The sequence below is a fragment of the Amphibalanus amphitrite genome, unplaced genomic scaffold (genome assembly GCF_019059575.1).
Source record: "Amphibalanus amphitrite isolate SeventyFive unplaced genomic scaffold, NRLGWU_Aamphi_draft 000494F_arrow, whole genome shotgun sequence".
Classification (NCBI taxonomy): domain Eukaryota; kingdom Metazoa; phylum Arthropoda; class Thecostraca; order Balanomorpha; family Balanidae; genus Amphibalanus; species Amphibalanus amphitrite.
The window spans coordinates 233,226-256,223 of NW_024881988.1; the positions used below are offsets into that span (position 1 = coordinate 233,226).

The window sequence follows — 22,998 nt, forward strand, 5'->3', positions numbered from 1 at the left end:
ATCACAATCGGCCCAGCCGTTCTCGAGATCTGGAAGCGTCACCCTGCCCGTGCGCACGTGCAGCGGCACCCCAACCGTGACACATGGAAATGCATTGCCGGGTGCGTGCCAACATCCATGCAAAGTACCAGCGCAATCGGCAAACTAACTACAGAGTTATTAGACTTGTTACTGAACTGACTTCTCATCGTTTTGCACGTGGCACGTGCATTAGTGGTCACCCATACGCATCGAGAATAGCACACTACGTGTAAAGGCCGCCGTCCACTGTGCGGAACGCGTGCGGTCCGTACGGAATTTAACACAGAACCCTATGGGCGCATCCGGTCCGTACGGAAATCGTGTGCGCTCCGTCCGGACCGCATCCGAACGGCAATCAGCTGTTGATTTTCCGTCAGCTCTCCGCATGCGTTTCGGATGCGGTTGCTACGGAGACGGAAGAGTGATGTTCGACGCGTTGAACTTTTCCGCAACCGGAACGTCCGGAACAGACGTGGTTTGGGGCCGTATCGGAGGCAAACATTGTGAATTGTACGAAGAATTGGAACTCGATCATCATGAAGAAAGTAAAAATTATTTCCTTAGAATGGCAAGAGTATTCGCTGCTGGTTACTTGCAATATTTTATTTGGTAATAAGTGATAGGAAACATTTATTAGCTCTCCGCATCCGGACCGCATCCGGACCGCATCCGGACCGGATGCGGCCAGCGTGCGGCGACATTCCGGACGGACTCCGGACGGAATTCCGTCGCAGTGGACGGCGGCCTTTAGAAAGGAAGAAGCTATCCCACACAAAAGACCGCGAGTGAATTGGTCAAGTAGTTGTGGAGATAGAAGCTTTGCAAGGCGCCCCCAAGGCGGCCGAATGCTAATATTTAGCAATAATCAGTGTCGCATCCGCACACGGGAGGTATCCCCGTCACCTGTTCGTATACTCTAATGTGGTTGGGTTCAAGTCACAGTCGAGCCCTGATTTTTTACAGCTTTTCTTAAAAACGGCACATCGTGCAGTGACGTCCAATGCATCAGTGGAAAGAGCATCAAAAGTTGTATATTATATTAACTTTTCACCTATATATCTTACTAAAGATAAAAGTTATAGAGGAATAAAGACGCTCCCATTGACTTTCCATGTTAAAAATTTTAAATTTCAAATTAACTTTAAAAGAAAAAATGAGTTTTGCCAGCTTAACGAAGCATAACGGCATGTACTATGCTCTTTCCTCTACAAGATATAAGAGTTTGGGCGAAATCTATCTCTAAAATTTTGTACAAAGATCGAATGAAAATGTCTCTGCAAAGTCTCGACATCGCCGTCCATTGACTTAACATGGGACACAGCAAAATTCCAACTTTGACCTCGTGCAAAGACACGTTCCGAGATTCTGAGGGGTATACGGCGCACACTAGCGTGTACCGGAACGTGTTTGCCATAAAATGCTGGGAAGAAAACCACCCCTTTCTTGGCTCGTTTTTCCGCCATTCCCGATGGCGCAAAAAGTGCCCCAAACCCCCATTGACTTAACATGGGAAAAATGGAATGGCACGTGCCACGTGCCACGAGGTTTTAAGCGAGTAGCGACCGGTGCCATAAGGTAGATCGCCTCCGGGAGCCCATACACTGAACTTTTTACGAAGATTGTACATTTCGTCTAGGCCCCAATCAAGTTGCCCCAATTCGCTGCCAGACTTGCAAAACATAGCCCGGAGAACGACCGCTCCGGTTGTTTTTCAATAGAAAAACACAATTCTAACGAATAGTGTTTGTCTTTTCAAACAACCTGCGGTTACCACCCGCCAAACGAGAGGATGAGCCTTGCACGTGCAGACCGGAGTGGGTGTGCTAAAAACTGACGTGCACGGCACCCTATTCGCCCGTCTAGAGCGGTGTGCAAAATTTGGGTGCAATCGGCCCGGCCGTTTTCGAGATCTTGAAGCGGCACCCTGCACGTGCGCACGTGCAAGCTGGGTCCCAACTGACTTGTGCACGGCACTCTATTCGCCGGTCTCTAGCGGTGTACCAAATTAAATCGCATTCGGCCCAGCCGTTTCCAAGATCTGGAAACGACCCCTACACGTGCGCACGTGCAGTTGTACCCCAACCGTGGCACATGAAAATACATACTTACTGACTTGTGCACGGCACCCTACTAACCAGTCTCTAGTGGTATGCCAAATTTGAGCACAGTCGGTCCAGCCGTTCTTGAGATATGGAAGCGTCAGCCCGCACGTGCGCACGTGCAAACTGGGCCCCATCTGACTTGTGCACGGCACCCTACTCGCCGATCCCTAACGGTGTGCCAAATTTGATCACAATCGGCCCAGCCGTTCTCGAGATCTGGAAGCGTCACCCTGCCCGTGCGCACGTGCAGCGGCACCCCAACCGTGACACATGGAAATGCATTGCACGGCGGGTGCCTACATCCATGCCAAGTATCAGTGCAATCGGCAAACTAACTACAGAGTTATTCGACTTGTTACCGAACGGACACCTCTTCGTTTTGCACGTGGCACGTGCATTAGGGGTCACCCATACGCATCGAGAGTAGCACACTACGTTTGGGAAAGGAAGAAACCATCCCACACAAAAGACCGCAAGTGAATCGGTCAAGCGGTTGCAGAGACATAAGGTTTGTAAAGGCGCCCCCACGGCGACCGACTGCTAATAATTAGCAATAATCGGTGTCGCGTCCACACATGGGAGGTGTCCCCTTCACCTGTTCGTATATTCTAATGTGGTTGGGTTCAAGTCACAGTCGAGCCCTGCTTTTTTACAGCTTTTCTTAAAAACGGCACATCGTGCGGTGACGTTCTATACATTGTTGGAAAGAGCATCGAAAGTTGTATATTTTATTAACTTTTCACTTTGATACATCTGCAACGTAAAAAGTTATTAAGCAACAAAGACGCTCCCATTGACTTTCCATGTTAAAAATTTTAATTTTCAAATGAACTTTATAAGAAAAAATGAGTTTTGCCAGCTTAACGAAACATAACGGCATGTACTATGCTCTTTCCTCTACAAGATATAAGAGTTTGGGCGAAATCTATCTCTAAAATTTTGCACAAAGATCGAATGAAAATGTCTCTGCAAAGTCTCGACATCGCCGTCCATTGACTTAACATGGGACACAGCAAAATTCCAACTTTAATCGCGTGCAAAGACACGTTCCGAGATTCTGACGGGTATACGGCGCACACTGGCGTGTACCGGAACGTGTTTGCCATAAAATGCTGGGATGAAAACCACCCCTTTCTTGGCTCGTTTTTCCGCCATTCCCGATGGCGCAAAAAGACCCCCAAACCCCCATTGACTTAACATGGGCGAAAATTCAAACGCACGCGCCACGCGCAAAAGACTTCTTAGCGAGTAGCGACCGGTGCCATCAGGTAGATCGCCTCCGAGAGCCCATACACTGAACTTTTTACGAAGATTGTACATTTCGTCTAGGCCCCTACCAAGTTGCCCCAATTCGCTGCCAGACTTGCAAAACATAGCCCGGACAACGACCGCTCCGGTTGTTTTTCAATAGAAAAACACAATTCTAACGAATAGTGTTTGTCTTTTCAAACAACCTGCGGTTACACACTTCGAATGTAAACTCAGAGGACACTCATCAGTCGCCAGCCTACATTTTGATACAATGTCAACATGGCAAACCTTATTTCAATATTAAGTCGATGTCCTACCTTGAATCTGCCGGTAAATTTTCGGTGAGTAACTTTTGAAGCCAGTGCCAATACCAATTTCACTTTTTATGGAAACTATTATAATGTCTTCATCAGAATGTCCACTAAAAATGTGCAGAGACGCTGTCCTGAGCACGCAACACTGGCATCCACATGTCTACCCTCAGTCCCCCGTATACTTCATCGACATCATGCTGTACCACCATGCACTGTTCACCGCGATCCCAGCGCTCGACACCGATTCTCCAGCTGTTTGGAGTACGAGTCCAGCTGAATGGCGGCCGACTCCAGCTTGGCAAGACTTCGGTCCACCTCCTCCAGTTGCCTGCAAGCAGATAAAGGTGTGAACCGTCACACACAATACAGTTGCGATTGGGCACCATCATACGACACCACAGAAAGTCACCAGTCTCACCAGTCTCCACATACCAGCATCTGCGATGCTGGGCTCCGCATCGCGGGACCGCAGGTTGTTTGAGCAAGCACCTTTGTAAACGCAGCAAAAACGCCCGCCGCCAAACGAGAGGATGAGTCTTGCACGTGCAGACCGGAGTCGGTGTGCTACGGACGGACGTGCACGGCACCCTATTCGTCGGTCTATAGCAGTCGGTGACACACCAGGGAAATAAGCTAAAATTAGAGCACTCTATTTATTGCTCCCGCTACTTCACCGTCTCCCATAGGGTCCTGTGTTGAGCTGGTGTCGAGGCTCTAAAAATGACGCCGATTTTTGCACCCTTCTCACAAAAACCGCTCGGACCGCCTGGAAACCAATTGTTCCGCTCTAAAAATTTCATGATTGACGGGAAAATGAATGAGGAAAAGATTGGTCCTGAAATAATTCTGAACTCCCTGTAGAACATATCGAAATATGGCTGCAAACTAGGAGCATGTCAAAATCGACAAAACAATACAAATAAACTTACCGGGATTTTTTATTTTCCATGCATCTGTGTATGAAATCAGTCGGTTTTTCGGAAAGATCATCTTCTGTTTAATAAATAATTCCACAATTGCAATCGAGAAAAAAAAATCATTTCCGCTGTGACAGCAGTTTTGGCATTGTGCCAGTAGTGTGGCGTGCGCGGTGCTGCGTGGTCGTCGGGACGGAGCTGTGAGTATTTTCGGTGTTTTAAATGGTTGATGGCCATTTGAACCAGCTTCATATTATTTCCTACAAATTTTTGCTTCAAATTATTGCTTTGAAAGACCATTGAAACCCCTTATCTCTTCATGAAACACGATCATATTCATCGTCGACGAAAATGGCGCGGGACTCCATGTGCATTCCGATCGAAATAAATCGTAAATTAAATAATATTCGATGATAAGTATCATATTCTAGTGACACATTTTCATAAAATAAGGCATAAACTTTGCAAGGAAGTCAACATTGGATAATTGGATTCTTATTTTGCTCACATATCCTTGTAGTAGTCAAATGGCTCAATTGTTAGATAGATGTAAGTTATGTTTTGGCTTGATGTTTGCTGTGAAACCACCCAGCCACTTGCTGGTTGAGTGGTTTTCTGATAATTACCTGATAATCATTTCTCCTTTTCCTTAAAATAAACTAAAATTCCTTTCAAAGTAATCCATTTCAAGGAAAGGCGGCTTGCTCATTGGCATTTCATGTTCTTGTTTTGTTATTGCTGGCATTATTTTGATACAATAATGCAATATGAATTTTTTGCAATAATAAAACCTAAGACAAACTTAGTTAATGCGTCAATCAAACACCCAACAGAAAGATTGTGAGTCCTTGTGACGTGAAGTAGAATATTCTATGAATGTGTTATATGGAATATGCCAAATATTAAATTAATTATTATTTGATACTGATAGCTGAGCAGGTGAATTATGCCACAATATAATTTCATTTTCTGGTTTTGAAATAGCGGGCAGTATTTTACTTCAACAAATGTAATATACATGGAATACATGTTGTTATGTTACCTAAGTTAAAAGTTTAATAACAGCCAACAGAAGGAGCTGTTTCAGCAGATAATGTTTGTACCTTATGCATTACCTTCCTTTTCTGCAGGACCATGCTTCCGCTGGGTGGTCGACATTTGCCTCCTGAAGAAGTTGAGCAACATGAAGACCACCAGATGAGGTGTCTGCAGTTCATGTGGAACTCTGCAGACTACAAGTGTTTTGCCAACCACAACCAAAGTGCTGTGATCATGGAGGCATGAACCTCATGACAACACTTCAGATTTGCAGTTGAACCAAAGTGTGATTCAAACCACCTGTGGCATCTCACTCAATGTGTGAACAGTGTGATTTCAGCTGCAACTAAGACATTTATTAGTGACTTGTTTTGCAATTAGCCACCAAAATCATTTTTTGGGCTGGCTGCTGTAATTTGTTGTGCACTGCGCAATAGTGGTAGTGTTTTGTCACTTGTCAAGTTGTCAGTTGTGCATGTTGCATGTTTCTCTTCCCTCGGCCCTCATTATCAGTTAAGTGGTGAATTGGCATCACTCAGTCTCCCCAGATCTCCATTGACTGTCTGTCAACCACCTAACTTGAGATGGTATTTGCTAATAGTGTCAGAAAAGAAATGATTGTAGACATTTTTAGGAATATGAGCTCCGTTTCATGCGTGTTCCAGTGGTCATTTTGTCACATGTCCCATAGTGTAATAAATGGAAACTGTTGTTCCCTTTTGAAGGAACTCGCGGATGCAGAAAGCGTTGGGCCTAATTATTAAACGCACCCTCCTATCAGCGACGCACGAAATCGACAAATATCATCCTTTTTAGAACAGGAGGAAACGAAAACTTGTGAACATAGCTGTACCTACAGTGCATAAGGAATTGAAATTCTGGGAGTTTTTGAAATTCGGAGAAACTCAAGTTGTCGACAGGTATGCCCCCTTGCACGTCAAAGACCGCCTAAAAAAACAAACGTCTACAAATGAAGGCAGTATTCGTATGTTCGTTGTAATGGCAGCAGCCTAGCAACATGTATTGCGGTCCGATGGCGAATTACACTCGTGCTCAAAAACTATGCCGGTAACTGCCAATGCACTTAAATCATAGGTGAGGAGAGGAAGGGTTATGTCATATGTCAACATCATAGAAATGGCTTCATCTGAGCTGTGCCTATTGTACATAATTCAACCAATCTATGCATTTCGTTTCTTGCAATCTACTCATGCTTTCACTCCAGCTTCAGAGTAATCATCCCATATTGTACGTCTTAAGATATTGATTTCTATGGCGGTTTGCAATTACTAGCCACGTCTCACCTCAGTTTGGTGGCCCCGCATCGGCCTACTCGGCCGCTCTAAAATTGACTTACGGAGGAGGATGGTGGCTTTTATTTTAGCTTCTCCGCCGACTGCGGGGAGCGCCGTCGCCGAGGTAGGAGCAATAATTAGCTTATGTTTGGGACTAATTTCCACGCTTAATTAACATTTTAATGTTATTTTAATTAATTCATGTTAATCTTTGACGCATTCTCTTTCTATTGATACCATCCACCGGTCTGAGAATTACTGCCTTGCTGCGTAAGGGCCGATAAAAGATCACGCTTTTAGGGGTATCTCTTCAACATGGGGCAGGAGCAATAAATAGAGCGCTCTAATTTTAGCTTATTTCCCTGGTATGTCACCAACTGATAGCGGTGTGCCAAATTTGAGTGCAATCGACCCGGCCGTTTTCGAGATCTGGAAGTGACATCCTGCAGGTGCGCACGTGCAGCCTGGGCCCCAATTGACTTGTGCACGGCACTCTATTCGCCGGTTTCTAGCGATGTACCAAATTTAATCTGAATCCGCCCAGCCGTTTCCAAGATAGGGAAACGACCCCTACCCGTGCGCACGTGCAGCTGCACCCCAACCGTGGCACATGAAAATACATACTAACTGACTTGTGCACGGCACACTACTAACCAGTCTCTAGCGGTATGCCAATTTTGAGCACAGTCGGCCCAGCCGTTCTTGAGATCTGGAAGCGTCAGCCTGCACGTGCGCACGTGCATAACGGGTCCCATCTGACTTGTGCACGGCACCCTACTAACCAGCCTCTAGCGGTGTGCCAAGTTTGATCACAATCGGCCCAGCCGTTCTCGAGATCTGGAAGCGTCACCCTGCCCGTGCGCACGTGCAGTGGCACCCCAACCGTGACACATGGAAATGCATTGCCGGGTGCGTGCCAACATCCATGCAAAGTACCAGCGTAATCGGCAAACTAACTACAGAGTTATTAGACTTGTTACTGAACTGACTTCTCATCGTTTTGCACGTGGCACGTGCATTAGGGGTCACCCATACGCATCGAGAATAGCACACTACGTGTAAGAAAGGAAGAAGCTATCCCACACAAAAGACCGCGAGTGAATTGGTCAAGTAGTTGTGGAGATAGAAGCTTTGTAAGGCGCCCCCAAGGCGGCCGAATGCTAATGTTTAGCAATAATCAGTGTCGCATCCGCACACGGGAGGTATCCCCGTCACCTGTTCGTATACTCTAATGTGGTTGGGTTCAAGTCACAGTCGAGCCCTGATTTTTTACAGCTTTTCTTAAATACGGCACATCGTGCAGTGACGTCCTATGCATCAGTGGAAAGAGCATCAAAAGTTGTATATTATATTAACTTTTCACCTATATATCTTACTAAAGATAAAAGTTATAGAGGAATAAAGACGCTCCCATTGCCTTTCCATGTTAGAAATTTTAAATTTCAAATTAACTTTAAAAGAAAAAATGAGTTTTGTCACCTTAACGAAGCATACCAGCAAGTACTATGCTCTTTCCTCTACAAGATATAAGAGTTTGGGCGAAATCTATCTCTAAAATTTTGTACAAAGATCGAATGAAAATGTCTCTGCAAAGTCTCGACATCGCCGTCCATTGACTTAACATGGGACACAGCAAAATTCCAACTTTGACCTCGTGCAAAGACACGTTCCGAGATTCTGAGGGGTATACAGCGCACACTAGCGTGTACCCAAACGTGTTTGCCATAAAATGCTGGGATGAAAACCACCCCTTTCTTGGCTCGTTTTTCCGCCATTCCCGATGGCGCAAAAAGTGTCCAAAACCCCGTTGACTTAACATGGGGAAAATGGAATCGCACGTGCCACGTGCCACGAGGTTTTAAGCGAGTAGCGACCGGTGCCATCAGGTAGATCGCCTCCGGGAGCCCATACACTGAACTTTTTACGAAGATTGTACATTTCGTCTAGGCCCCACCCAAGTTGCCCCAATTCGCGGCCAGACTTGCAAAACATAGCCCGGACAACGACCGCTCCGGTTGTTTTTCAATAGAAAAACACAATTCTAACGAATAGTGTTTGTCTTTTCAAACAACCTGCGGTTACCTTTGCAAACGCAGCAAAAACGCCCGCCGCCAAACGAGAGGATGAGCCTTGCACGTGCAGACTGGAGTCGGTGTGCTACGGACTGACGTGCACGGCACCCTATTCGCCGGTCTATAGCGGTGTGCCAAATTTGAGTGCAATCGACCCGGCCGTTTTCTAGATCTGGAAGCAACACCCTGCACGTGCGCACGTGCAGCCTGGGCCCCAATTGACTTTTGCACGGCACTCTATTCGCCGGTCTCTAGCGTGGTCCCGAATTTAATCTGAATCGGCCCAGCCGTTTCCAAGATCCATGGAAGCGACCCCTACACGTGCGCACGTGCAGCTGCACCCCAACCGTGGCACATGGAAATACATACTAACTGACTTGTGCACGGCACCCTACTAACCAGTCTCTAGTGGTATGCCAAATTTGAGCACAGTCGGCCCGGCCGTTCTCGAGATCTGGAAGCGTCGTCCTGCACGTGCGTACGTGCAAAATGAGTCCCATCTGATTTGTGCACGGCACCCTATTCGCCGATCCCTAACGGTGTGCCCAACTTTGATCACAATCGGCCCAGCCGTTCTCGAGATCTGGAAGCGTCACCCTGCCCGTGTGCACGTGCAGCGGCACCCCAACCGTGACACATGGAAATGCATTGCGCGGCGGGTGCCTATAACCATGCCAAGTCTCAGTGCAATCGGCAAACTAACTACAGAAATATTAGACTTGTAACCGAACTGACACCTCTTCGTTTTGCACGTGGCACGTGCATTAGGGGTCACCCATACGCATCGAGAGTAGCACACTACGTTTGGGAAAGGAAGAAACTATCCCACACAAAAGACCGCGAGTGAATCGGTCCTGTGGTTGCAGAGATATAAGGTTTGTAAAGGCGCCCCCACGGCGGCCTACTGCTAATATTTAGCAATAATCAATGTCGCGTCCGCACATGGGAGGTGTCCCCTTCACCTGTTCGTATATTCTAATGTGGTTGGGTTCAAGTCACAGTCGAGCCCTGCTTTTTTACAACTTTTCTTGAAAACGGCACACCGTGCAGTGACGTTCTATACATCAGTGGAAAGAGCATCAAAAGTTGTATATTATATTAACTTTTCACCTATATATATTACTAACGCTAAAAGTTATAGAGGAATAAAGACGCACCCATTGACTTTCCATGTTAAAAATTTTCATTTTCAAACGAACTTTATTAGAAAAAACGATTTCTGCCAGCTCAACGAAGCATACCAGCATGTACTATGCTCCTTTCTCTACAAGATATAAGAGTTTGGGCGAAATATATCTCTAAAATTTTGTACAAAGATTGAATGAAAATGTCTCTGCAAAGTCTCGACATCGCCGTCCATTGACTTAACATGGGACACAGCAAAATTCCAACTTTGACCTCGTGCAAAGACACGTTCCGAGATTCTGAAGGGTATACAGCGCACACTGACGTGTACCCAAACGTGTTTGCTATAAAATGCTGGGAAGAAATCCACCTCTTCCTTGGCTCGTTTTTCCGCTATTGGCGATCGCGCAAAAAGTGTCCAAAACCCCGTTCACTTAACATGGGGAAAATGGAATCGCACGTGCCACGCCCAAACGAATTCTTAGCGAGTAGTGACAGGTGCCATAAGGTAGATCGCCTCCGGGAGCCCATACCCTGAACTTTTTACGAAGATTGAGCGATTCGTCTAGGCCCCACCCAAAATGTCTCGATTCGCGGCCAGACTTGCAAAACATAGCCCGGAGAACGACCGCTCCGGTTGTTTTTCAATAGAAAAACACAATTCTAACGAATAGTGTTTGTCTTTTCAAACAACCTGCGGTTACGGCACTCTATTCGCTGGTTTCTAGCGATGTACCAAATTTAATCTGAATCGGCCCAGCCGTTTCCAAGATCTGGAAACGACCCCTACACGTGCGCACGTGCAGCTGCACCCCAACCGTGGCACATGAAAATACATACTTACTGACTTGTACACGGTACCCTACTAACCAGTCTCTAGCGGTATGCCAAATTTGAGCACAGTCGGCCCAGCCGTTCTTGAGATCTGGAAGCGTCAGCCTGCACGTGCGCACGTGCCAAATGGGTCCCATCTGAGTTGTGCACGGCACCCTACTCGCCGATCCCTAACGGTGTGCCAACTTTGATCACAATCGGCCCAGCCGTTCTCGAGATCTGGAAGCGTCACCCTGCCCGTGCGCACGTGCAGCTGCACCCCAACCGTGACACACAGAAATGTATTGCCCGGCGGTTGCCTACATCCATGCCAAGTATCAGTGCAATCGGCAAAGTAACTACAGAGTTATTAGACTTGTTACCGAACTGAGACCTCTTCGTTTTGCACGTGGCACGTGCATTAGGGGTCACCCATACGCATCGAGAATAGCACACTACGTGTAAGAATGGAAGAGGCTATCCCACACAAAAGACGGCAAGTGAATCGGTCAAGCAGTTATGGAGATATAAGCTTAGCAAAGGCGCACCCACAACGGCCGACTGCCAAATAATAAGCAATAATCAGTGTCGCGTCCGCACATGGGAAGTGTCCCCTTCACCTGTTCGTATACTCTAATGTGGTTGGGTTCAAGTCACAGTCGAGCCCTGCTTTTTTACAGCTTTTCTTAAAAACGGCACATCGTGCAGTGACGTTCTATACATTGTTGGAAAGAGCATCGAAAGTTGTATATTTTATTAACTTTTCACTTTGGTATATCTGCAACGTAAAAAGTTATTAAGCAACAAAGACGCTCCCATTGACTTTCCATGTTAAAAATTTTAATTTTCAAATGAACTTTATAAGAAAAAATGAGTTCTGCCAGCTTAACGAAGCATAACGGCATGTACTATGCTCTTTCCTCTACAAGATATATGAGTTTGGGCGAAATCTATCTCTAAAATTTTGTACAAAGATCGAATGAAAATGTCTCTGCAAAGTCTCGACATCGCCGTCCATTGACTTAACATGGGACACAGCAAAATTCCAACTTTAATCGCGTGCAAAGACACGTTCCGAGATTCTGAGGGGTATACAGCGCACACTGGCGTGTACCCAAACGTGTTTGCCATAAAATGCTGGGAAGAAAACCACCTCTTCCTTGGCTCGTTTTCCCGCCATTGGCGATCGCGCAAAAAGTGTCCAAAACCCCGTTCACTTAACATGGGGAAAATGGTATCGCACGTGCCACGTGCCACGAGGTTTTAAGCGAGTAGCGACCGGTGCCATAAGGTAGATCGCCTCCGGGAGCCCATACGCTGAACTTTTTACGAAGATTGTACATTTCGTCTAGGCCCCAATCAAGTTGCCCCAATTCGCGGCCAGACTTGCAAAACATAGCCCGGAGAACGACCGCTCCGGTTGTTTTTCAATAGAAAAACACAATTCTAACGAATAGTGTTTGTCTTTTCAAACAACCTGCGGTTACCCTGTGACGTCATCTTTGACCTGACCTGAAAATGACCTTAGTAAAAATTGTAGATCTTGGCCGTGCGTATCCGATGCCGTTTACCGCTTGTCGCTATCTTGCTTCGTTCTCGAGATCTCAGGGGGGGCCGAATCGGCCCCCCCCCCCGCCAGTTTCTTGTCCCGGCGGAGCCCGCCAGGAATAGGGTTAAGATTAAGACGAAGAAGATATGGCCGGAAATTTACTAAATATGCGATGAAGCCATTTAAGAGGATCACGGCGGGCATGTGTACGATAAATGGATGAATCGTTAACCCTTTAAGATTATGAAGAAGATATGGCCGGAACTTTACTAAATTTCATAGAGGCAAATCCTACTGCTAAAACCCGCGAGACCTGTACCTTGATGATTCCATATGGCACATTAATCGCGAAATACCTTTATGTTTTTCATGTTTGTGATGATTGATTCCAGGAAAAAACTACAACCATACAGCAATCACGCAAGAAATAAACAATCTAAGCCCTAAAGAATCAATGCGAATATGGCACAAAGATAAGAAAAGCCTGGTATCGAATTTGTAACCGTACCAATCTTATCAAAACTCGTTCTGTAACCGATACCAATCTTATCACAACTCATTCTTTTTCTTATTCTTATCGGCCCTCACTAGCAATGCGACATACACGCTGCATATCACCGTACGTAAATTCTGCAATGCTGCTTAGATTATGGTCTTTCTTGGCGTCTCTAACTCCCTGGCAACCACCTAGCAACATGAATCAAAGCTGTAAACAACCAACGTTTGTCTCAGATGCGCAGTTTTTTTAGAATACCGTAATCAGTTATCGTATCACCGTAAATTCTGCAATGCTGCTTAGATTATGGTCTTTCTTGGCGTCTCTAGCTCCCTGGCAACCACCTAGCAACATGAATCAAAGCTGTAAACAACCAACGTTTGTCTCAGATGCGCAGTTTTTTTAGAATACCGTAATCAGTTATCGTACTGAGATTTATAATCAATTGCGCAGACCAGAATGACTTAGACTTAAGAAGACTTTTAGTGAAACTAACATTGATTGCCTCCCTTTTTTCGGGAAAAAATATACGCTGAAAGAAACGGCCGCCTCGACAGCGATGGTACAGTGCGGCGGCATCTCACTCACCGTGTCTATCCTGGTTTCGTCCCAGTCTTCTAACAAACCAAGCACAAACAACAGTTCCGATGCAGTGATAGAACAATGATCAATGTAACGAACTGGATATATGTGTGTAAATACGTCAATCCGAGTAATGTATGCGCCTCTATTGAAATTGACAGCACAATTATAAACCGTAACCGTCAAATTCCTAATTCCTGAAGCAACGTAAGCAACTTCATCTGCATTTTCCATTCTTCAAACAGCGCGTGACCTTGTTCACCTGGTCAGTTTCTATTTTTGGGTTGCAGGCGCATCGCGATTCAGGTGCAGTGCTTGCAATAAGAATAATAATAATGCCGTTTATTTCACAGCAATCAGTAACGAGTGCGAAGCATGGGCTGAGCTCCCTATACAGTTTTGAATAAACTTAGCCATTTAGTTATTTTTGGTTTATTTTGCCATATTTCAAAACTGGTTTCAGAAGCAAATTGCTTGGATTGAAGACACTTGAAGTAAAACTGACGTGTTGGATGTTTTTATTTGCGAAATTGATTTTTACAATGTGTGTCAGCATCTTCATTTCCATTTTCCTGAAACTTTGATCGTCGCCGGCACTCAGCGCAATCGGCCCGGTAATTACCGAGTTATTGTAGTGTGGCGTCCGAAAAATGAGGGACCACCCTGGCAAGTACCAGCCGACCACTGCCCAAACTGGATTATGACCGTTTGTGTCAATATCAACCACCTTCTCGATATCAATTGCCGAACCACTTAAGCTTGTCATGCCGGTTACCGAGTGCGGTTAATGCGGCTGGCATCTCAGCTAAACATTCCTTTTTCCTCCCTAGATGGCAGAAGTGTCAGACGCCTGAATGCATGCTGTGCCGCATTGCCGCCTCTGACGTAAGTAGCCGCTTGAATGAATACTGTTCCGCAATACCACACACACCCAACGAAATTCCTCAGATGAAGATTGGCGTTCTTGTTTGAAAGTATTTTTGGCTAACGGTGGATGTGTCAAAAAACACACAAAGTAACTAGAATCATGTCATGCTACCTTTCTATTCTATGGTACTGGGCTACTGTTGAGCGCTATCGGCCCAGGTGGTGTCGCTGATTGTCCCAACGTTTGAGCTCAATCGGCCCAGCTAACTTCAAGATCGGGAAACGACCCCTACACGTGCGCACGTGCAGCTGCACTCCAACCACGGCACATGAAAAACATACTTACTGACTTGTGCACGGCACCCTACTAACCAGTCTCTAGTGGTATGCCAAATTTGAGCATAGTCGGTCCAGACGTTCTTGAGATATGGAAGCGTCAGCCTGCACGTGCGCACGTGCAAACTGGGTCCCATCTGACTTGTGCACGGCACCCTACTCGCCGAGCCCTAAGGGTGTACCAACTTTGATCACAATCGGCCCAGTCGTTCTCGAGATCTGGAAGCGTCACCCTGCCCGTGCGCACGTGCAGCGGCACCCCAACCGTGACACATGGAAATGCATTGCGCGGCAGGTGCCTACAACCATACCAAGTATCAGCGCAATCGGCAAACTAACTACAGAGTTATTAGACTTGTTACCGAACTGACACCTCTTCGTATTGCACGTGGCACGTGCATTAGGGGTCACCCATACGCATCGAGAGGAGCACACTACGTTTGGGAAAGGAAGAAACTATCCCACACAAAAGACCGCGAGTGAATCGGTCCAGTGGTTGCAGAGATATAAGGTTGCGCCCCCACGGTGGCCGACTGCTAATATTTAGCAATAATCAGTGTCGCATCCGCACACGGGAGGTATCCCCGTCACCTGTTCGTATAGTCTAATGTGGTTGGGTTCAAGTCACAGTCGAGCCCTGCTTTTTTACAGCTTTTCTTAAAAACGGCACATCGTGTAGTGACGTTCTATACATTGTTGCAAAGAGCATCGAAAGTTGTACATTTTATTAACTTTTCACTTTGATACATGTGCAACGTAAAAAGTTATTAAACAAAAAAGACGCTCCCATTGACTTTCCATGTTAAAAAATTTAAATTTCAAATTAACTTTATAAGAAAAAATGAGTTCTGCCAGCTTAACGAAGCATAACGGCATGTACTATGCTCTTTCCTCTACAAGATATAAGAGTTTGGGCGAAATCTATCTCTAAAATTTTGTACAAAGATCGAATGAAAATGTCTCTGCAAAGTCTCGACATCGCCGTCCATTGACTTAACATGGGACACAGCAAAATTCCAACTTTGACCTCGTGCAAAGACACGTTCCGAGATTCTGAGGGGTATACAGCGCACACTGGCGTGTACCCAAACGTGTTTGCCATAAAATGCTGGGAAGAAAACCACCTCTTCCTTGGCTCGTTTTCCCGCCATTTGCGATCGCGCAAAAAGTGTCCAAAACCCCGTTGACTTAACATGGGGAAAATGGAATCGCACGTGCCACGCGCAAAAGACTTCTTAGCGAGTAGCGACCGGTGCCATCAGGTAGATCGCCTCCGGGAGCCCATACCCTGAACTTTTTACGGAAATTGAGCGATTCGTCTAGGCCCCCGTCAAGTTGTACTGATTCGCGGCCAGACTTGCAAAACATAGCCCGGACAACGACCGCTCCGGTTGTTTTTCAATAGAAAAACACAATTCTAACGAATAGTGTTTGTCTTTTCAAACAACCTGCGGTTACCCGCCGCCAAACGAGAGGATGAGCCTTGCACGTGCAGACCGGAGTCGGTGTGCTACGGACTGACGTGCACGGCACCCTATTCGCCGGTCTATAGCGGTGTGCCAAATTTGAGTGCAATCGACCCGGCCGTTTTCGAGATCTGGAAGCGTGACCCTGCACGTGCGCACGTGCAGCCTGGGCCCTAATTGACTTGTGCACGGCACTCTATTCGCCGGTTTCTAGCGATGTACCAAATTTAATCTGAATCGGCCCAGCCGTTTCCAAGATCGGGAAACGACCCCTACACGTGCGCACGTGCAGCTGCACCCCAACCGCGGCACATGAAAATACATACTTACTGACTTGTGCACGGCACCCTACTAACTAGTCTCTAGTGGTATGCCAAATTTGAGCACAGTCGGTCCAACCGTTCTTGAGATATGGAAGCGTCAGCCTGCACGTGCGCACGTGCAAACTGGGTCCCATCTGACTTGTGCACGGCACCCTACTCGCCGAGCCCTAACGGTGTGCCAACTTTGATCACAATCGGCCCAGTCGTTCTCGAGATCTGGAAGCGTCACCCTGCCCGTGCGCACGTGCAGCGGCACCCCAACCGTGACACATGGAAATGCATTGCGCGGCGGGTGCCTACAACCATGCCAAGTATCAGCGCAATCGGCAAACTAACTACAGAGTTATTAGACTTGTTACTGAACTGACTTCTTTTCGTTTTGCACGTGGCACGTGCATTAGGGGTCACCCATACGCATCGAGAGTAGCACACTACGTGTAAGAAAGGAAGGAGCTATCCCACACAAAAGACCGCGAGTGAATCGGTCCAGTGGTTGCAGAGATATAAGGTTTGTACAGGCACCCCACAGGCGGCCTACTGCTAATATTTAGCAATAATCAGTGTCGCATCCGCACACGGGAGGTATCGCCGTCACCTATTCGTATACTCTAATGTGGTTGGGTTCAAGTCACAGTCGAGCCCTGCTTTTTTACAACTTTTCTTAAAAACGGCACATCGTGCAGTGACGTTCTATACATTATTGGAAAGAGCATCGAAAGTTGTATGTTTTATTAACTTTTCACTTTGATATCTGTAACGTAAAAAGTTATTAAGCAACAAAGACGCTCCCATTGACTTTCCATGTTAAAAATTTTCATTTTCAAACGAACTTTATTAGAAAAAACGATTTCTGCCAGCTTAACGAAGCATAACGGCATGTACTATGCTCTTTCCTTTACAAGATATAAGAGTTTGGGCGAAATCTATCTCTAAAATTTTGTACAAAGATCGAATGAAAATGTCTCTGCAAAGTCTCGACATCGCCGTCCATTGACTTAACATGGGACACAGCAAAATTCCAACTTTGACCTCGTGCAAAGACACGTTCCGAGATTCTGAGGGGTATACAGCGCACACTAGCGTGTACCCAAACGTGTTTGCCATAAAATGCTGGGAAGAAAACCACCTCTTCCTTGGCTCGTTTTCCCGCTATTGGCGATCGCGCAAAAAGTGTCCAAAACCCCGTTCACTTAACACGGGGAAAATGGAATCGCACGTGCCACGTGCCACGAGGTTTTAAGCGAGTAGCGACCGATGCCATAAGGTAGATCGCCTCCGGGAGCCTATACACTGAACTTTTTACGAAGATTGTACATTTCGTCTAGGCCCCAATCAAGATGTCTCGATTCGCTGCCAGACTTGCAAAACATAGCCCGGAGAACGACCGCTCCGGTTGTTTTTCAATAGAAAAACACAATTCTAACGAATAGTGTTTGTCTTTTCAAACAACCTGCGGTTACGTCAAAGTCAAAGTCTGCAGCCTCATGGCTCAGAACGATGCAGTGCGCCACAATACGTGACCAAATGCTGCATGCAGTCATAAACTGTCACGAAACGACACACAGTCCATATACTCTTCCAGCTATCTGTAGCCAAATCAAAGTGAACCAAATCAAACTTCGCGAAAAGTAACCACAGAACAGAGAATGTCGTCACACGGTACCTACAAGGGCGGGTCACATGACACATCGAACGATGAAGGTCTGAGCAGTTTGGTTATAATACACTTCCTGTACACAGAATACATAAGAATGTATACAGAAGAAATCAGACACAAGTCAATGTGACCCACAAAAAAGCACCGATAGCTGAATGGCGAGAGCTAGCTCATAAAATACTGGCCAACAACCACGGCGATACACCACAACACAATCTCATGTACTCATTATCGGCGAGAAGCACGACTTTTTTTGTGTTATTTACAATCTACAGAGACGTCATGGTCTGCCGTCAATATTTGCATAGGACTAATGAACCACATTTTTACCGAGCTAGCAGCAGCGCAAAACATTCCCAGGATCCAGGAAAGAAAAGGTGATAGGGCAAAGCCGGGCAGAGCGAAGCGAAGCGAAGCAGAGCAGAGCAATGCAGAGCGGACGAAAGGACAAAAAGCATGACAGCGGACTGCGGTAAAAAGATTGCATGGTTGCATGAGCTGTCGAATTGTTATTCTTAATTAATGAGCTCGTTGTTTTCCCGGGATTAGATCAGCTGCGAAGAGAACGAGTTGCTATAATTTGGTTAAGTTACTTTTTTTTACATTATAGTTGGGATCATGTTTGCTTCATTAGACTCATTTCTACGTAAGCATGACGACAGAAAGTTGCCGCAAAATAAACAGCCAACGAGACGACCAGTCACGTTGCCAAGGCCAAGCTTCTTGACTTTTGGTAGTTATTACACGTGAAAAGTGCTGCACGCTACCGCCCAGCATCATGAATGGACGCAAACTCACAACTTTAGCTACTTCAGACAGAGTAATCAGTTTAACAAACTCAGCTTACATGCATGCTCTATACCTAAAACTCAAAGATATTGACACCACACTGCACATACCTGAGCGAACTTTTAAAACTTTCTGGCCCACAGCCGCCCAATATCATTTAATCAACTTCCCGGGGCCGGGCCAAAGCCAACCGTTCAGGAGGCGCCATCGAGACCATTCGTCAAGGGAGACTCTTCAAGATAACGTCACACACTTCAGTGTGGAGTGCCTACCAGCAAGATTGTAGGTGAAAGACGGATTTACGAGTTGGCGAACTTTTGGGAAACTCCGCCACGACCTACCAACTCATGTATTTATCAGTTTTATTGAGTTTTATTTCTTACGGCAACGTTGATATCCTGACGCTTTTCAGTTTCCTGACCGAATCCTTGCTAAACTAGCAAGCTAATTTACCTAAAGTGAAAAGCCTTAATGTATGCTGATGTTGCTACGCGTAAAAAACGCATAACTAAACATAAAAGCGCCATTTAGGCTATGAACGAACAAACGCGATTGAGCCTTGCACGAGCGCGGCACCAGTGCGAACTGAGGCACCAATTACTGAGGGTTATCTTCTAACCGCTCCCCAATGACCCACCGACTTCGAGCGCAATCAGCCCAGCTGCTCTCGAGATGTGTTAACAAGTCTTGCACGTGCGCATGTGCAGTGGCACCTGCATAGTGCATAAGGTAAGGTCGCTGAGCTCTATGGTAAGGTTCACGTCGGGTTAGGTAGAGCAGATTTCTACTGTTAGTGGGTTGGTCTGGCAACTACTGTGGATTGTTCAAAGATTCACTGCATTTGGTAAGATTCGCGTTGGGTTAGTTGGAGCAGATTTTCCATGTTTGCAGGTAAGCCTGGCAACTACTGCGGTCTTCTCTCTAGTAGCCAGCTCACCTGGTCAGTCCATTTCTATGTCAGGATTAGGCTCACCAAAGGCCTCCACTGGTGGAAAAGTTTGTTCAAAAATATTTCTTAGCGTTCTTAGCAAAAACCAAAACACTCCAGCTCTGCAAGGCAGCCTATTCCAAACAAAAGCTTAGGGGAGAGTGGGGAAAGATGCCCAGGGTTTGACTATGTCATATATTATTCGAAAATGACGATCGGAAAGCCAAAACTTGGAGTTTCAACGGAAGCCGACATCATTTTTCTCCAAAAATATCACACTTTCGTGTCTGAAATATGATAACTTTTCTTGCTATCAAGCATTTTCCTGAAGAAGTGAAAGGGGGCATCTTACCCCACAGGGTGGAAAAGACGCCCCCTGGCGCTGGGTAAGATGCCCCCTGCACTAAAAGTGACATAAATAGGCACGTGAATCGCCTGAACGAATCAGTAGTCCCTTCGAGCCTGCAGTAGACACCAAACGTCATCGTAAGGGCCCTCAAAAGTAGTCGTAAGGGGCTTCAGAGGTCATCGTTAGGGCCATCATAGTCCAGCGTGGCCAAACAAGCCTCCGTGGTGGCGTTCGGAGACCACTGTGGGGCCCTTATAGGTCTTCATGATGCTTGAGGGCCCTCGAGCCCATCGTGGGGACCTCAGATGCCAGCGCGGCCCGTGGAGCCAACGTGGGAGCCCTCAAAGGATGTCGTGAGGGGCCATAGAACCAATAATGGGGCCCACAGAGGCCGTCGTGAGGGCTCTCAGAGTCAGATGCCGCCCAAAAAGTCGCTGTGTGGGCCGAGAGACCGGCATGGGGAGCACCCGACCGTACCGGACTCTCAATAGTCCCAGATCGGCTTTTGTCTCTCATCACAAGTATGTAATACATGATTTGACGGGCTGCTTGAAGGACAGCCTACGGATTTAGGGGGGCGTCTTTCCCCATCAGGACAGGGGGCATCTTACCCCAAGGTACCGAAGTAACATTAAATCAGCACAATTTGTTAGCCATAAAACTACACCCTGAAGCAAACTGTTTGGGACACAGTACACGCATGTTAATGTATCACGACTATAGCAAGGGACGCAAAAATTATCTACCTTGTTTGATATTTACAATGTTTTGACGCCAAAATATTTTTTGAAAGCAGCAAATAAAAAACATGCAATCACCAGCCAGCCGTTGCCCAACTGAGCTTCGCAAATTTGTGTGCAGTTAACAAGGCAGGCTTCTGCTTTACGCTAAGAACATTAATTTCCAGGTTCGATTCTTTGTTTCCCCGCTAGAGGGGGTGGGGCGTCTTTCCCACCCTGGGCATCTTATCCCACTCTCCCCTACAAAAAGAATCAGACCGAGGATCCTAGCAGAAGTAAGACTTGCCGGGGGGTAAGCCGTACGTTAACCTCCAAATAGCATCAACTCCAGAACTCATAAGCTCAGAGAGCAAGTCGCACCATCGGTCAGATACATTCACAGGCTCTGATATACGAGGTGCTCCACGAATGTAGAACATATTTTGCTGTTCAATAAATGTTGCTTTTGAATCTTCCATCCCACTGTAATGTGATTTTCGAAGTTCAGCGTAAGCGGACGAGATTTCACTGCAAACATCCTTCTTCAAATTGCCAACCTATTCACCACTGATCAACAACATTGGACAGGATCTTATCAAATCCCCGTTTTATGGCCAAATGCGTAAATACATACGATCCCCAGACAGACTATACTGCTTCCTTTCTCATAAATCTCATTAATTTTTTTATTACCAGTTAACATGCAATTAATACCTAGTACCTGAGCTAGGGGAGGTGATAGATTTACCGCTACTTCCGTGTCATATTGCGAAAAAAATGGCGAAGAGAATCAATTGGCGAATATCAGGTACCTTTACGTAATGCAGTTCAACGGGGACCTGACATCGATAACGCTTTATTAAATGCAGCAATACGCTTCTACTGCTGAGGCTGAGATATGGAGAGGATATCAAAAGGAAACAACACATAATTGACATCATTGATGAAATGCGCAGTGTTTTCAATGCCGACATATGGGTATGCACCGCACCATGCGTTTTGATTGCAATGGTTCTATTTAAGGTATAGGGTCTGGTATAGGGTCACCTGGGACTATGGTTTCACTGGATGTTGCGAGATTCATACATAGGTATAATAGAGCTTGTCCTAAGCTTGTCGCCAGATCTTATGTGATCATAGATCCTAGCCAGCGGTTTACCTTGAGATGGATCCACTGAACTCGCAGACCCAGCATTGAGATCCTCGCACTTGTCTGCTAAATGCCCGTGTTTACTAATGACCTGGCGGCTCTGACGCACAACTTGAACAAAGTGACGCACAAGGAAAATGATAGCTGCACGGCCAGAGCCGGGCTCCAACGGAGCTGATGATGACATGTGAAATGGGGTGTTCAGTCCAGTCGCTATCGACGACTGTGACACACGATGCCCGTGTATTGGGGATCAGAAAAAAACTCTTACCCTGAACCGAAGACATTTCGAACAGAAGAAGAGAGTAGGGGCATTCGCTCTGAACCTAAAACAGTGCGCTCCTTCGCGGAGGCATCATAATAAAAGAGTAAAACACTCGCTACTAACATAGGAAAGACACTAGTCTAGCCTTACACTAGTCAAATATAGTTGAAAGTTTTACACCAATGCTCTGGTAAATCCAGGCGTTACATAAGTAACTCAGTGTATTTACAGTGTACACTGTACAGCCGTGTAGCGATATAAAGCAGCACGAATGACGCAACTCACGAGACACAGCGATCGTGTGACGTTGACAAGAAAGACAAATCTGGTATAAAACTCCCCGGAGGATATGTGATATTTACAAAAATATCTGCAACCGGCAATATGGCTATTGCATACAAGGCTATAGGTATTGCTGTTGGGGATTTATTTCGAAACCCGATCGCAGTTCAGAGATTCGTGCGACTAGGCCGGCGTGTCAAAAGGACAAATGAGAAGAGAAGAGAAAGGAAGAAGGGGCTAGGCCGCTAGGGAAGCCCAGTGTTTGAGGAGAATTACGGGAGATCAATGGCTA

General features: G+C 46.2%; 1 protein-coding gene across 2 annotated transcripts in view; it reads right to left on the reverse strand.

Annotated features, from left to right (window-relative positions):
- Positions 1–3,586: 3,586 nt before the first annotated feature.
- LOC122392638 (biogenesis of lysosome-related organelles complex 1 subunit 2-like) overlaps positions 3,587–22,998 on the reverse strand; it is a 47,505-nt gene continuing 28,093 nt past the window's right edge. For both annotated transcript variants that reach the window (XM_043387724.1, XM_043387725.1), the window contains exon 5: positions 3,587–4,016. In XM_043387724.1, coding sequence (XP_043243659.1) covers positions 3,905–4,016 — 112 coding nt within the window. In that variant the 3' untranslated portion in view covers positions 3,587–3,904. The remainder of the gene's footprint in view (positions 4,017–22,998) is intronic.